The 14,568-nt window shown below is 45.1% G+C and overlaps 1 protein-coding gene across 20 annotated transcripts in view; it reads left to right on the top strand.

Annotated features, from left to right (window-relative positions):
• Positions 1-14,568, top strand: part of JADE1 (jade family PHD finger 1) — a 63,205-nt gene that overhangs the window by 23,975 nt on the left and 24,662 nt on the right. For 11 of the 20 annotated variants that reach the window (XM_025420616.3, XM_025420606.3, XM_025420604.3 and 8 more), the window contains 3 exons: positions 7,689-7,774; positions 11,156-11,313; positions 13,535-13,722. In XM_025420616.3, coding sequence (XP_025276401.1) covers positions 7,689-7,774; positions 11,156-11,313; positions 13,535-13,722 — 432 coding nt within the window. Of the gene's footprint in view, positions 1-7,688; positions 7,775-8,117; positions 8,161-11,155; positions 11,314-13,534; positions 13,723-14,568 lie in introns of all 20 variants that reach the window. The other 9 variants (XM_025420611.3, XM_025420615.3, XM_025420612.3 and 6 more) reach the window with 1 other exon arrangement.

The following is a 14,568-nucleotide window of genomic DNA, read 5'->3' as shown; positions in this document are numbered from 1 at the left end:
GGGTTTTGGCAAATGTGGAAATGGGATCCACCAGCTATTGTCAGTATTTCCAAAACTTGAAGGAGATTGCATTTTTATCTTCAGTTAAGCTATAGAAGCAAATTAAAACATCAAGTGTCCTTCCTTTTGGAAGGAATTTGGATTGTTCTCTCAGGCCAATTAACAGCTCTGATCATCATCCTTATACTCTCTTCTAGTAAAAATAAGATAATTAAATATTACTTAATAAGTACTGTCCATTTGACACATTTTTTTTTCTTTTCAAAATATGGGATCTTTGGCTAGGATAAGGGAGCTGAATGTAAATGATAATTTTGGAATTTTTTGGTTGGTTTTAAATGTGCTTCTCAAAGACCCAGAGGGAAATTTTTTTAAAAAGGTTTTTTGTTTCTTCTTTTTTTCTAAACAATGAGAGAAGAGTGCTGAGATACTTGAAAGTTTTTCCTGAAGTTGTGAAGCAGGGCTTCCTTTTTTCTGCTGAATTTCCTAAATAGCAGGGCTGTGTTGACTTCCCTGTGGGAAGGCCTCGCATGTTGTTGGGAGTCTGGAACCAGGTACCTTTTGGGGTCGGGGGGGACCCTCCTTGGTGGCCTAGTTTCCACACCTGTACTGGCCCTGAAACATTTCTGTCTTCTTCAGTTATAAGCTGAGCTCTACTCCATCACCTGTGATGATGAATGAGCAGAAAAGAGTGCCGAGCTAAATTCACACCTACTAATTTTGCATTTGGTAATTCAGGTTGATGAGTGGTAAACATAAAGTTACATGAGGACTTTTTTTTTTTTTTTTTTTTGGTGCTCTCCAGCTTACAGATAAACAATGAAGAGAGACCAAAATTTTAGTGTATGGAACATACTTCTGCCTTGTACCTCTTCGTGTCTCACCGCATTTAATGAGTTCCCTTAAATTTTTTGATGATTTACCTTCGTTTTCTTAATTTGATTGGCTGTGCTTGGTTACCTTCATGAAAGTCTTTGGTGATTTCTCTTTTGCATGAAGGTTAACTCTGCTTCCACTTCTATTCCTATTTGACTATACTTTTATTTTATTCTTTTCTCCCATCAGTTGCTTCTTGTGACACTAATGGATTGTATAAGCATTCTTGAAATGTAGGGATTTTGGTTTAAATATTGCAGAATGTGTACTGAACCCATGTGTCCTCAAGTCACACAGATGGCTTTGTCCCTTTTCAAACCCGACTTGTGGCTTGGCTTTGACGTTGATAGGCAGAGCAAGCATCCTCTTGGGCTTGAGCAATTAGCACAAAATGATCTAGTCCCATGGCCTAATCTGTAGCCATTGGACTTGGACGTTGGCAGGAGGACTGGGTAACTGTGAAACACTTGTGTGTCCGTTGGTTGAAAGCCCAAGTATATTTATGTTGAAACATTCCTGAGCCAGTTTTTTAAATCTATATGTTAAGCTTTTGTATTTTGGAATGTGGAAGCAACTTGGACCATGGAGCTAAGTTATGCTGGGGATAGATGAGGTGTAGGGTCAGCCCTTGATAGAAACAGCAGTTACATTAGAATTTTGTCTTCTTTCTTGCAGTTAAAGCAAATAGCTAATAACTACATTAAATTTGCTTACTTTCCAGTGAGAATTTCCACAGGACTGCTTGCTTTTTGTACAGGGCTGTCCCTAGCTTTCCAGTAATGCATAAGGTGTGTTTCAGGTCTGTGCAGTTTTGTGATATGAGCTGATCTGCTGGACTTGATACTCGTTGCTCCTAAGTGCCTTACTTTGTTAAGCTGGTTTAACACTCCTAAAGACACCAGCATGTTACTTGGTGTCTAGAAGCAGTTTTGGAGTCCTAGGAGATTGGGTATTTGGTCATTGGTGAGGTTCTCTCACAGTTAACATTTTGTGGTGGTGTGAACACCAGACCATTTCAATTTCTGAACCCTACATGTGCTCCACAACCTGGCTTATCACACACATGAGTTACTACCAGTGGAGTGTGTGCAGTGTGTATTAGATTTACTCTTGAGGTTTTTCCTTATTTTAGATCTAGGGCAAGAAACATGGCTATTTTTAATTTTAAAGGAGAGTGTTTGAGATACCTGCCTACTAGGACCTGAAAGCAGGGTTCAGAATGCTCTGTGCATGAACGGGAGCCATGCTCATGATGCTGTGCTCTATGAGCCTTTTATAAATTTATTGTCACACAACAAAATTCTGTTTCGGCGGGAGTTTGAGGATATTAAAACAGGTACTGGGACGCCTGGGTGGCTCAGCGGTTAAGTGCCGCCTTCAGCCCAGGGCGTGATCCTGGAGTCCTGGGATCCAGTCCCACTTAGGGCTCCATGCATAGAGCCTGCTTCTCCCTCTGCCTGTGTCTCTGTCTGTCTCTCTGTGTGTCTCTCATGAATTATTTATTCAATCTTCAAAAAAAAAATAAAACAAGATGTTTTCTCTATTCTGAATTTTCAGTGTTTAATTAGAGAATTGTTCTTAAACGGTGTATGTGTTCAGAATTTTTTTTTAAAGATTTTTATTTATTTATTCATAGACACAGAGAGAGGCAGAGACACAGGGAGAGGGAGAAGCAGGCTCCATGCAGAGAGCTCAATGTGGGACTTGATCCCGGGACTCCAGGATCACACCCCAGGCTGCAGGCGGCGCCAAACCGCTGCGCCACCAGGGCTGCCCGTGTGTTCAGAATTTTTAAATTCACTTAAACTTGTCACTAGAGTGGACTTTACATAATCCTATCTTGTGTATGGGCAGTAAAGTAGTTTTAGACATCATTGCCAAATTTTTAAAGTTCCCAACTCCTCTCCTGAAAGCAACAAGAAAATAAAGAATTTTACTTGTCATATTCTTAGTTTAGTTTGCCATTAAATGTTAACATTCTGAAAACAAACAAAATGCAGCACCAGGCAAGTGTAATCTTAGCGCGTGGGCTTTAAGTGGCTAGTGTATTGCTGTAGCATAAATCACTATCTCTGGGTCCTCATGGTATTTTAAAACTCTTCAGTTCTGGTTTTAATTTTTGTTTGTTTACACCCAACATACTTCAAAAAAAAGTTTTGGAAAAAACGACTTTTTATTTAATTAAAAGAGGAAGCAAATTATTTTGTTTGGATAATATTCTGAGAGTGTCTTGACCACTTGGGAGGTTCCCCGGAAAAGCGTGATTGTAGGGAGAATTGATTATATAATACTGCCAGGACTTCAGTCTGTTGCTGGTAGACTGTGAATATTTCTGAATATTTCTGCAGATGTCGGTGCATTCCTGTCAGGAGGCAGTGTGGCCCCAACAAGCTGTCTTTAAATGCATTACTGCTTTATTTTCCATGACCTCATTTTCCCTATAGTTCAAAACCGTATCTTTTTTTTTTTTTTTTTAAGATTTTATTTATTTATGATAGTCACAGAGAGAGAGAGAGGGGCAGAGACACAGGCAGAGGGAGAAGCAGGCTCCATGCACCGGGAGCCTGACGTGGGATTCGATCCCGGGTCTCCAGGATCGCGCCCTGGGCCAAAGGCAGGTGCCAAACCGCTGCGCCACCCAGGGATCCCTTTTTTTTTTTAAACCTATATTGGAGGGGTGCCCAGGTGGCTCAGTCGATCTAGCATCAGATCATGATCTCAGGGTTGATATCTAGCCCCTCAGGACTCTGCACTCAGTGGGGAGTCTGCTTGAAGTCCCCTCACCTTTGTGCTTTGCTTATGCTCACTTTCTCTCTCTAAAATAAATAAGTACATCTTTAAAACCAAAACCAAACCTATCTTCAAATAAGTAAAATGGGTATATTCTTGGTGCCTGCACCTTCAGTTCTTGAGTTACAGTGGTGGTGACTCTTGGTGAGCATGACTGTCCTCCGCAACACTATATTTTTTTCCACCTGAATTTTTTTTTTTTTTTTTTTTTTTTTTTTTTGGGAAACCGGCTGTGTGCACAGTACCAACTTAGGTCTGCTGGATGTTGTAGTCATCAGTGCCTTAGCACCTGATAGCTCGTGACATAGTTCTTGGAAGCAAGTAAACCAGGGAGAGGAGATCACCAGCAACAAATATCTGCTGTTGGATGTGGAAGGATCCTCTGAGTCTCTGTCCGGATTCTCACCTAGTTCAGCAAAGTCTAGGTTTTATACAAGTTACTTGTGTGAAGTAAGATGGAGCATTATCTTTTCCTTTACTGTTAATGGGTGGTAGGAAACCATCACTTGCTTTCTGCATATATTTCAGGTGTACAGTTTGATAACATTTTGCAGTGTTTATACCCATGAAATCCTAACACTCAAGATAATCCTTCCCTCTTTTCCCTAGTCCACCTCTGATCTACTTTGTCACTATAGATTAGTTTATATCTTCCAGAGTTTTATATAAATGGGATAATGTAATATATGCTTTTTTTTGTCTGGCTTCTTTCATTCCAACATGGTGCCTATCAATAGCTCATTCTTTCTCTTCTTTATTGCTGGGTAGTACTCCACTGTATGGATATAGCACAATTTGGGTAGTAAATTGTATGGATATCATCAAATGATTACTCGTGCAGTTTGCGGATATTTGGGTGATTACTGGCTTTTGGCTTTTACGAACATCTCTTTTGTCAGTGATAAATTTTGCCTTTTTGCCCAGTCTTTCCCTTTCTGTAAAGTGAGTTTAATAGATTACTGTTTCTCTCCTTCCTTTTGCATTAAATTAGAAGGAAGAGGAATAGACTACTTTTGAGTGGACCAGCATCCAGTATTGGATAATACTGTCAGATACCAAATTTGTAGCATCTTTAGTTACCTGGTTTTATTTATTTTTAAAGTATTTTATTTATTTATTCATGAGAGACACAGAGAGAGAGGCAGAGACACAGGCAGAGGGAGAAGCAGGCTCCATGCAGGGAGCCTGATGTGGGACTCGATCCCGGGACTCCAGGATCACACCCTGGGCCGAAGGCAGGCGCCAAACCACTGAGCCATCCAGGGATCCCCTGTAGGGATTACTTAAATAAAACTTTAAAAAATTAGCAAATTTGTTGTTTGTTTTAACTCTGATAGTATTTTGACTATAGAGACTCCCCTCCCCTTACTCTTACCTTGTTTTGTTTTTTTTTTGTTTTTTTAAATATTTTATTTATTTATTCATGAGAGACACAGAGAGAGAGGCAGAGACACAGGCAGAGGAAGAAGCAGGCTCAATGCAGGGAGCCCGATGTGGGACTCAATCCTGGGACTCCAGGTTCACGCCCTGGGCCAAAGGCAGGCACTAAACTTTTGAGCCACCCAGGGATCCCGATTATCTGGTTTTATAACCCTTTTCATAGTAATTGAAGGAAAGGGGCCATGCCTTTTGCCCCATATCTTCTTTTCCCTCTATGAACCAACCCTTGGGCATCCTTCTGGAGTTGCTTGTGCTCTTGTGTCTCTTCTCTAAGTCTCACCAGAGGATGGCCAGCAGGACCAGAGGGTGAAAAGAGGTCTGTCTGAAGACATGAACTACCTGCCTTCCCTTTCCAGGTTCCTGACTTCAGCTTCTCTCTTTTCCTTTTGACCACTGATGACCAATTTTGGGACTTCTGCAAGTTGGGTTTGCACCCTTGTGTACCCAGAATATTTTTTCCATTGTGGGACTGAGACATTCTTAAGTCATTGGAGTTTAAAGAGACATACCTACTAGATTTTATTATTTATTTATTAGAGAGAGAGAGAGGCAGGCAGAGACCTAGGCAGAGGGAAAAGCCGGCTCCACACAGGAAGCCCAATGCGGACTAGATCCCGGGACCCTGGGATCACTACCTGAGCAAACGGCAGACGCCCAACCGCTGGGCCACCCAGGTGTCCCTTCAAGGAGAATTTTCTAAAATATTTATTGAATAGTATAATAGAGTCACTGTAGGAAATCTAATTTTGCTAACCTAACAGCAGTCAGTTAACCCAGTAACAGCCTTCAGAACTGGTGATCGAGGTTAGTCTTCCCTGTGAGAGAGGAGCTTGGAAATCTCCTTTAGTCTCGGTCATTGCAAATCTGATGATAGGCTTATGTGCAGAACCTATTTCCTAATGTCTTCAAGGTCTTAAGGGCGTGTTGATTCTGTGTCCCTTGTCAAGCTTCCTGTTGGAGTGGCTAATAATTTTACTGGTAGAATGGCAGTTCCCTCAGGTTTGGACTTTTATTTTGCAGAGGTTTGTTAATTTCTGGGAAGCAGTACAGTATGTATTCTGGGTAGAGGTGAGTAATTATAAAGTCCCACACCCAGTGGGGGCGGTTGTGCCGGCTATTTCAGCTCTCTGGTGCTGGTATGGTACCCACAAATTGGAGGCCACTACAGATGACCAATAAAACAAGTGACAGGAGGCAGAGGTGGAGGTGGAGAGACAAGAGGTTGGGATTTTGAGGTGTTGGGTAGTTGCACTGAATATAACTTGGCCATTGATTGGATGTAGCCTGAGTGAGGAGAGTCTAGGATGCTAGACATCCTAGATTACTGAATTCTAGTAGAAATGGTACTGGTAGTCCTCAAAGTAGAAATAGAAGAGGCTTAACAGGTTTGGGTGTAAGATGTTGAGGCCAGTTTTTATTGTTCTGAGTTGATCCATCTAAGGAACCCTGAACTTAATGTCTTTAAATGTGACAGTGGACGTAGTGCTCGGCAGGGAGGTGAGTGTGGGGATCTCCTGGGCACACTGGTAATACTTGAGAGGACAGGGATGAATGGTCCCTGGGGACAGCACTTGGAGCAAGAGGGAGAAACACTGAGGTTTACAGGATGCATGGAAGACGAAGAACCACAAAGTAGTCACCAGGAAGGAGAATTGGCACCCAGGCTGAGAGAGCATCTCAAGCAGGATGGAGTTGGTGCTGCAGAGAGGTCTTAGGCCTGAGAGGAGCTCAGACATGGTGGCAATTAAGAGACACGGGTGTCCTGGTAGGGCCTCCAGATTCTGGGGCTGGCCAGCGAAAGGCTGGATAACAGAGCATTAGTTACTTGACTTATGGAAGAAAGGCACAGAAAAGAGCCCATTGGCATTTTCTTGGGAAAGGGGTGTAGGCAATTTTAAAAGTTATTGGGCCATAGCACTTAGTCTACTGTAGTCTGAGCTGCTCTATTTTTGTTTTGTTTTTTTTTTTTTCCCCTTAGGTTTTGGGGGGTGGCATTATGATTTAACATAATGATCTAGCATTTAGAAATGTTACTGAAAACTCAGTCAAATGTTTTTCAAATCATATCTACCAATGTGACACTTTGAACCTCTTAAGAAGTGCAGACTTACAGATGAAGGCCCCACATGCATGACGCTCTTAAAAGGCCTCTCCTCCTGTGTGCCGTACCTGGGCTGCATAGCGAGGACCCAGGGATTTTGTTAGGTCTGCTCTGGAAAGTGAGTGGCTTAAGTAAGTACTGGGAGTGGAGGAGCATCACAGCTTGGGATGCCATGGGAGGTGCTGAGATGAGCCTTGCTGAATTTGGTTTAAAAACCAACCAACCAACCCTGTGGGGGCGCCTGGGTGGCTCAGTTGGTTGTCTTCCCTGGGCTCAGGTTGTGATCCTGGGACCCTGGGCTCCTTGCTCCACAGCAAGTCTGCTTCTCGCCACCTCCCCTCCCCCACCCCTGCTCCTGCTGGCGCCTGGGTGCGCTCTCTTTCTCTAATAAATAAAATCTTAAAAAAAAAGAAACCCACAACTATGTGAACAACAGTGATTCGTGTACTTTTAATTGTTCTCTCTGGATATTTGTCTTTAGGCCTCTCGACTACTTGGTCACAGAATTCCCGATCCCAGCACAGGAGAGGTTCGTGCTCCAGACATGAAGATCGAAAACCTTCAGAGGTATTTCCTGAATGATGGTGTGACTGTGCATGTCCTGCCCGTGTGCATGAGTACATAAGATTGGCACACACCTGGTTGGTTGATATCGATGTCTCTCTGCAGTCACGAGAAAGTTATCTAACTTCTTCGTGCTTAGTTTAAATTTGTAAGATGGGGATGACACAGGTGTGTTTGCCTCCTCAGATTCTTGTGAGGATTGAGTGGGTTAATACACAGACATTAATACAAACTAAGCACTTACAGAGTGCTCAGTAGTAAATGTTAGCTATTATTATTAATTATATTCTTTTTTTCCTTTTCTGTTTCATCTTCGCTGGCTCCCAACAACTTTTCCTCTGGCCAGGAGATCAGCGGGTTCGGCTGCTGCCGGTCACTGCCAGCCTCAAGTTAGTTTTGGCCATGAATTTGTGGCTTATTTGGCAACAACCCATTGTAATTCTGGGAGTTTTGTTTTGGCAATTACGTTTAAGGCTTTTTTCCCCTCCTTTTTCAATTTGTTTCTCATCTTCTATTTCCCTGCTCCCCCACATTTTGTTACCTACCTACCTACCTACCTATTATCTATTGTCTCTTTATTTAAAATTGCTTTTAGGTGCATACCTCTGCTGGCCTTTGTTGATTAGGGGCCTCTACCAGTCCTGAGCTACATTATCTTTGACAACCTTTGCCAGGCTCTCAGGATTTTATTTTATTTTATTTATTTTATTTTATTTTATTTTATTTTATTTTATTTTATTTTATTTTATTTTATTTTATTTTATTTTATTTATTTTATTATTTTATTTTTATTATTTTATTTTTTTAAAGATTTTGTTTATTTATTCATAGAGACACACAGAGAGAGAGAGAGAGAGAGAGAGAGAGAGAGAGAGAGAGAGAGAGGCAGAGACCCAGGCAGAGGGAGAAGCAGGCCCCCTACAGGAAGCCTGACCTGGGACTCGATCCCAGGTCTCCAGGATCACACCCCAGGCTGCAGGCGGCGCTAAACTGCCGTACCACCGGGGCTGCCCTCAGGATTTTAAATGATTGCAGAAAGGGCATTTTAGTTGATCACTTTTCAGGTGGGCAGGTTGCGGGAGGAGAGCCTTTGGTTCAGCCCTTTGGCTTGTGCTGCCTCTTTAACGGGATGGCTTCAGAGACCACCTCTTCCTGTAGCTGCAGAGCACAGGCCTGCATTCATTCTACCAGGTATTTTTTTCCCTGAGTGTAATGGGGATTGCTGGGTGATACTTTGTGGGGGTATGGGGGACTTCTGGGTTGGGGAATAACATTCCCCATGAGGAAGCGTAGTATATATATCCTTTAAAATCAGAAAACCATCCCAGGAGACACTTGGACATTAGCTCAAACCTTCATGGGAAGGTGGCCATATTTTTGCCTTTAGGTTTCCAGGCCTTTGTCATTTCGGAACCTGCAGGGCCTCCCTCCTTTTCTGTGCTGAGCGGCTCTGCCTGTCTTTGTTGCTTTAATTGTCCGTGCTGCCTCCCCAACCAGTGTTCTCCTGTTGACAGTGCACTTGTCTTACTTCAGGACAAGAGTACAGGGGGATTGGAGTAGGAACAGTTGGCGCCCGAGGAGGGCTGAGCAGCACCATGGCGCCAGCCTTGGCCCTCACCCAGAGGCTGATTGGTTTCTGATTTTTTTTCCCCTAAAGTTCTCTGAGTTTAGCTCCTAGTTCAGACTACTTTATATGTAGGTTAGCATTAATGTCAAATTCTCCCGGGGGCCAGGAAGTTCATCTAGGGCATCTGCTTCAGCTCTTGACCATCCTCCCCTGAGTCTTAGTAAAGGAATGGTGGGCTGCCTTTTCTCCTCTTGTTGCTTCAGTTTGATTTTCCTTCTTTGGCATACTCCTTTTTTTTTATTTTTATTTTTATTTTTACATATAAGACTTAGTTGAAATGTGTTTTTTAACTGATTTGCTTCCTGAAGGTATAGACCTGTGAATTTTTTTTTTTTTTTTTTGTTGCTTTAAAGAACTTTTCTCCCTGGGGGTGAGGAGGGCATGGGTGATCCAGGTCCTGGGCAGCTGGGCTGGGCGCCTGCTTCAGTGGGCTCAGTGCTGTGAGGGAGCCTGATCGTACTTGTGCTTTTGTGGATGGTGCACAGCCAGGGTACTGCTTGTTACCAGGACTTGAGAAACCAGGAGTGGCAGACTGGGAAAAATCAGCATTGAAAAGTGGCAGGCCAGAGAAATGGCCTTTTTATTCAGACACTGCCTCAGACTTTCTTATGGTGAAGTTTATTAAAGTGATCACCAGTCTGAAAAGCCAGCAGGAAAAACAAATATGGACCTATTAGCAGGCATATAATGTGAACTGTGCTTCACAGCTTAAGAAAGAACTCCCTGTCCTAAGAAGAGAGAGTTCAGCATTGTGACTTGTGTAAACAGAGAGCGCAGCTTACAGATGCAGGTGTGCTTCGTGCCAAATACAACTTGGGGCCAGCGCTAATGCCAGGGTCAGAGCTTCCTTGTGTAGCCCTGAGACCCTGGTGGCCCGAGGACGAGGCCCCGCTGGCAGGCAGTGCCGTGCTCCTGTCCTGCCCCAGTCGGCGGGAGCAGCCATGCGAGGCCGCCTTTGGCTGGTCTCCTCTCCGCCCTGACGAGGGGCGAGGAGCTCCCTCAGGACAGGGGTACTTTGAGTTTTGTGGGTCTGTTTTTGGCAGGGAGAGACGAGGGTAAAGTAGCTTGCTTCCTTCTTTCTTTTTCTCTCCTTCCCTCCTCTCCTTTCCCCACAAACACTGCTTCCCTTACAGAGGTTAATGCTGGGGAAAGGTGTGTAAACATGTTCTTTATGAGCCCCTTTTTTGACTTGACCCCATTGGTCTGTCCTTGCTTCTTTCCCATATTTGTCCAGCCTGTACTTCTGCGTGGCACCTGCCAACCAGGACCCGACTCCCCAAATACCTTGCCATGAGCCCTGGAGCCCTGGGAGGCAAGAGCTGGGTGGTGGCAGTCTGAGTATAGAAGAGGAGGCCCTGGTAGTTCTGGGTTTTGGCTTGAAGTTGTTAAATGGTTAGTGGAGTTTCATTTCTTAAAACATTTACCAAGAGAGCACCCTCGAGGGAAATACCAGCAGCCCTCTTTTGAATTGGGAGCTCATAGAATTTCAGGGGAAGAGACTGAGGTTTCATTGCTGCTGTCAGACATGCTGCCGGCTTGTGGAGTTGAAGTGAGGGGGTAGCGTGAGCCATTGGCACCTCCACGCCTGAGAGGCCAAGGGCGTGGCAGGCTGAGGGGTTCCTGTAATAGGTCGGCCTCGGGCTCTGCTGATACAGTGACCTTGTTACACGGCAGCTCCATGGTGACCCTGCAGCTGCCAGCACTCTGAAGAAGAATGCAAATATCAAATGTCAGTGACCCTGTCTCTCCCTCTCCAGGTGTTTAGGACGGACCTGATCACTGCTATGAAGCTGCATGACTCTTATCAGCTGAACCCAGATGAGTACTATGTGTTGGCAGATCCCTGGAGACAGGAGTGGGAGAAAGGGGTCCAGGTGCCAGTGAGCCCTGGGACCATCCCTCAGCCGGTGGCCAGGTACACGTGCCAGTCCCCACCTGCCATCGCCTTTCTGCCCTGACAGCCGCTGCCTGAGAAGAGCAATTTGACTTAGCAGTGAAGTAATACAAGACCCCAAGTGGTCTGAAATGTGTAGAAAGACACTCTAGGTCCATAGGGTAGTGATTTGGAGGGCCATGGTCCTCCAAACTTAATATTCCAGCCATCTTGGGAAGGTGCTGCTCTCTTTAGAGAGTCGGGCAAATTCTAGAACACTGTGGGAGATGACTGGTGGGGGAGGGAAATTTGGATGTTTACACAACTTCTTTTTTTCCCCCATCCCCACCCCCAATTCCTGTTCACTGTGGAGAGCAAGGGTGGGAAATATCAGAAAGGGAGACAGAACATGAGAGACTCCTAACTCTGGGAAAAGAACTAGGGGGGGTGGAAGGGGAGGAGGGCGGGGGGTGGGGGTGACTGGGTGGCTGGCACTGAGGGGGGCACTTGACGGGATGAGCACTGGGTGTTATTCTGTATGTTGGCAAATTGAACACCAATAAAAAATAAATTTATTATTAAAAAAATTAAATTAATCCCCTAAAACAAGTAAAAAAAAATCCATCACTGTTCACCTAGCAAGGGTGGCTTCTCCGGTGTTGTAGGGCTGGGCTGGGCTCCACCTCTGGAGTAAGGCAAATGTGAGGTGGCCTGCCAGGTCACGGTTATGTGGAAGGCAAGCTTAAGAGGAGCAGTGTATTTGATGAGTTCTCCTATGGATGGACTTTGCCCAGTTGCTCTTGCCGGGCTTTCTTTGAATTTACTTAGGAAGCACCTTTCCCCTTAAGGGTCTTTTGGGTGCTGGTCCTTGATGATTTACCTCCGCGTGGAACTGAGGCCAGTTTGCTTATTTCTTCGTTGTGTTGCCCAGCTGACCTGGAGGGCTCTTCACAGGGAGAGCAGATTCGGGGTCTCTACGCTCATCTAGTGCCTGGCATCTCTGCTGTGCATCAGTCAGCTGCCTCCTTTGTGAACTGGACTCTTTTACCATTGCCGGTTATTGTTTGGGGGTTTCTGATAAACGTCTGCATAGATGTGTGGGCTTAAATGACCAGTCCAGATTTCTGGCTGGTGGGGTGGAATGTTTAACTGGGCTTTGCAGGATAAACACCATGTTTGCCTTAGAATCTACATCTGGGGCACAACACCAACTGTTTCAGCTTTGGCAGTCCCCATCCAGGAATTACTCGCTGAATCATTTTTTTATTTGGGAACTCGGCACAAGAGCAGTAAATGTGATACAGCTTCCGGAGTTTCTAGGTAGCTAAAACCCTGCTCTTGGTTGAGTATGGGAGAAATAACTCCCTGTGTTTTGCCTATTTCAGTGTTATGTAGATAAGATCACTCTGGTGCTTACATGGTGGTTGAAAATACTGGCACTCTTTGGACCACTTGTTGCTGCTAACATGAACTGCTGAACGTGGCGATGAGGCAGGAACTGTGGATGCGGGGGTGCTGTGATACCGGACCTTTGTCTTTAGGGAGAAGGCCCTTCATTCCAAGTTGGGAGTGATTTGATCTTGTGTGTGGTCATTTCTTCTGAGTAGGGTGTGGTGGAAGGCATCAGTGTTAACAGGTTTGGAGAGGGTGGCAGTGTAAGGAGAGGAGGGAACTTGTGTCCCTGTCCTGGGATCCTAAGTGTATGTTGGGAGAGTCCCCTCCTTGGCTAGGCCTCTCGGGGTCTTGGACTGCTTAGTAATGGACGAGGCCCACTTTTATTTCTAAGATTAGTGATGATGGGTTTGTCCCCTTGGTTGCCCAGCGTTCTGCTGGGCATTGTCCTGCCCTGGTGGCTGCTCTTGGCCTCCGTGTTCTTGAGAGCCTAGTGCTAGACCTTCAGGTGGTCAGGCTGGATGGGTACAAAGTGATGTAGTCATTAGCTTTTGAAACTTGGGAGGTTAGTGTTTTGCTGTTGTGGCTAGGCCAGAGCAACTGCTGTCCTAAATCAAGGCTGGTCATGCAGTATCCTGGGAAGCCAATTGGAAAAAGCTGGTTTTAAGGACTCCTCGGTGTTTTCACTGGTCTGTCTTTCCATTTTGGGGTCCTTCATGAATCCTACTTAGTTTTACTAGCAGTGGCATTAGGGTTTTTAAGCCTGTTCATCTGGTGATAGCCTGGGATTTAGGGCATTGGAAAGTGGAAGCACGTTTTGGGCCATGTGGCAGGAAGGGTAACCTGGCTGCTTTGTTTTCTTGTTAACTAGGGTCGTGTCTGAAGAGAAATCCCTCATGTTCATCAGGCCCAAGAAATACATTGTCTCGCCGGGCTCTGAGCCTCCAGAGTTGGGCTATGTTGACATCCGGACGCTGGCTGACAGTGTGTGTCGTTACGACCTCAACGACATGGATGCTGCGTGGCTGGAGCTGACGAATGAGGAATTTAAGGAGATGGGTGAGAGACCATGGGTTATATTTTATTAATAATGAGAGACCTTGGGTTATATTGTTTTATTAATGAGGGATGAACAGAGAAGAATTTCAGGCATATGAGTGAGTAGTAGAAGCTCCTCCTTGCCTGGTGAAGCCAGCTCCATCAGAGCTTCAGTCTCAGAGTCCTGTGGTCTTTTTCAGAGGTCAGCTTGTCTGGCTCTGGCACCCGTGTTCAGAGGGACTCTGTGAGTGGCTTGTAGAGGGAGCAGTGGGATTGAAGAAAGACCTTTCCAAAGGCATGGGAGCAGGATACCCCGTCTCTGCCCCCACCTGCCCCTTTTGCATGCTCCCCTCAAGGGAACTAAAGCCCAGAGATATGAAGTGACTTCTCCAAGATGACAGGAGGGTCGTCTGGTCCGCACGGTTTTGTGCTCTGGTGGTGTTTTCCTGCAGTGCTGTTCAGATCCTTTCTCACTTGTGGCCTGTAACTCACAGGAAACTGCACTCCAGCCAAGTTCACCGTTTTCTTATAAACCTCTTATTTTCACCTCTGTGATTCCCTGAAGTCCTGCTCTAAACCTGGAGTGCTTTTCCCTTTTTTTACCTGTTCACCTCTGTCTTGGCTTTCTCCCCGTGCACCCCCCGCCCCCCCCCATTCCACCCATCATATGGTCTATTTTCTGTGTGTTACGGCTTTTGGCTTCTCGGTATATCTATAGCTTGGAGCTTCTGTACCTCATTTTGCTTGTGCCTCCTGGTGTCAAGACCAGGATGGCACACAGGTTTCATCTCAGGATTGCTGAGTGCTGCCTGAGGTGTCCTGATGAGCAGGACCACTGAGGTCAAGTCTGGGCTTGGAGTGACAGAT

The sequence above is a fragment of the Canis lupus genome, chromosome 19 (assembly GCF_003254725.2).
Source record: "Canis lupus dingo isolate Sandy chromosome 19, ASM325472v2, whole genome shotgun sequence".
Taxonomy (NCBI): domain Eukaryota; kingdom Metazoa; phylum Chordata; class Mammalia; order Carnivora; family Canidae; genus Canis; species Canis lupus.
The sequence above is the reverse complement of the archived record's forward strand: the minus strand, read 5'-3'. Positions and strand labels throughout refer to the sequence as shown.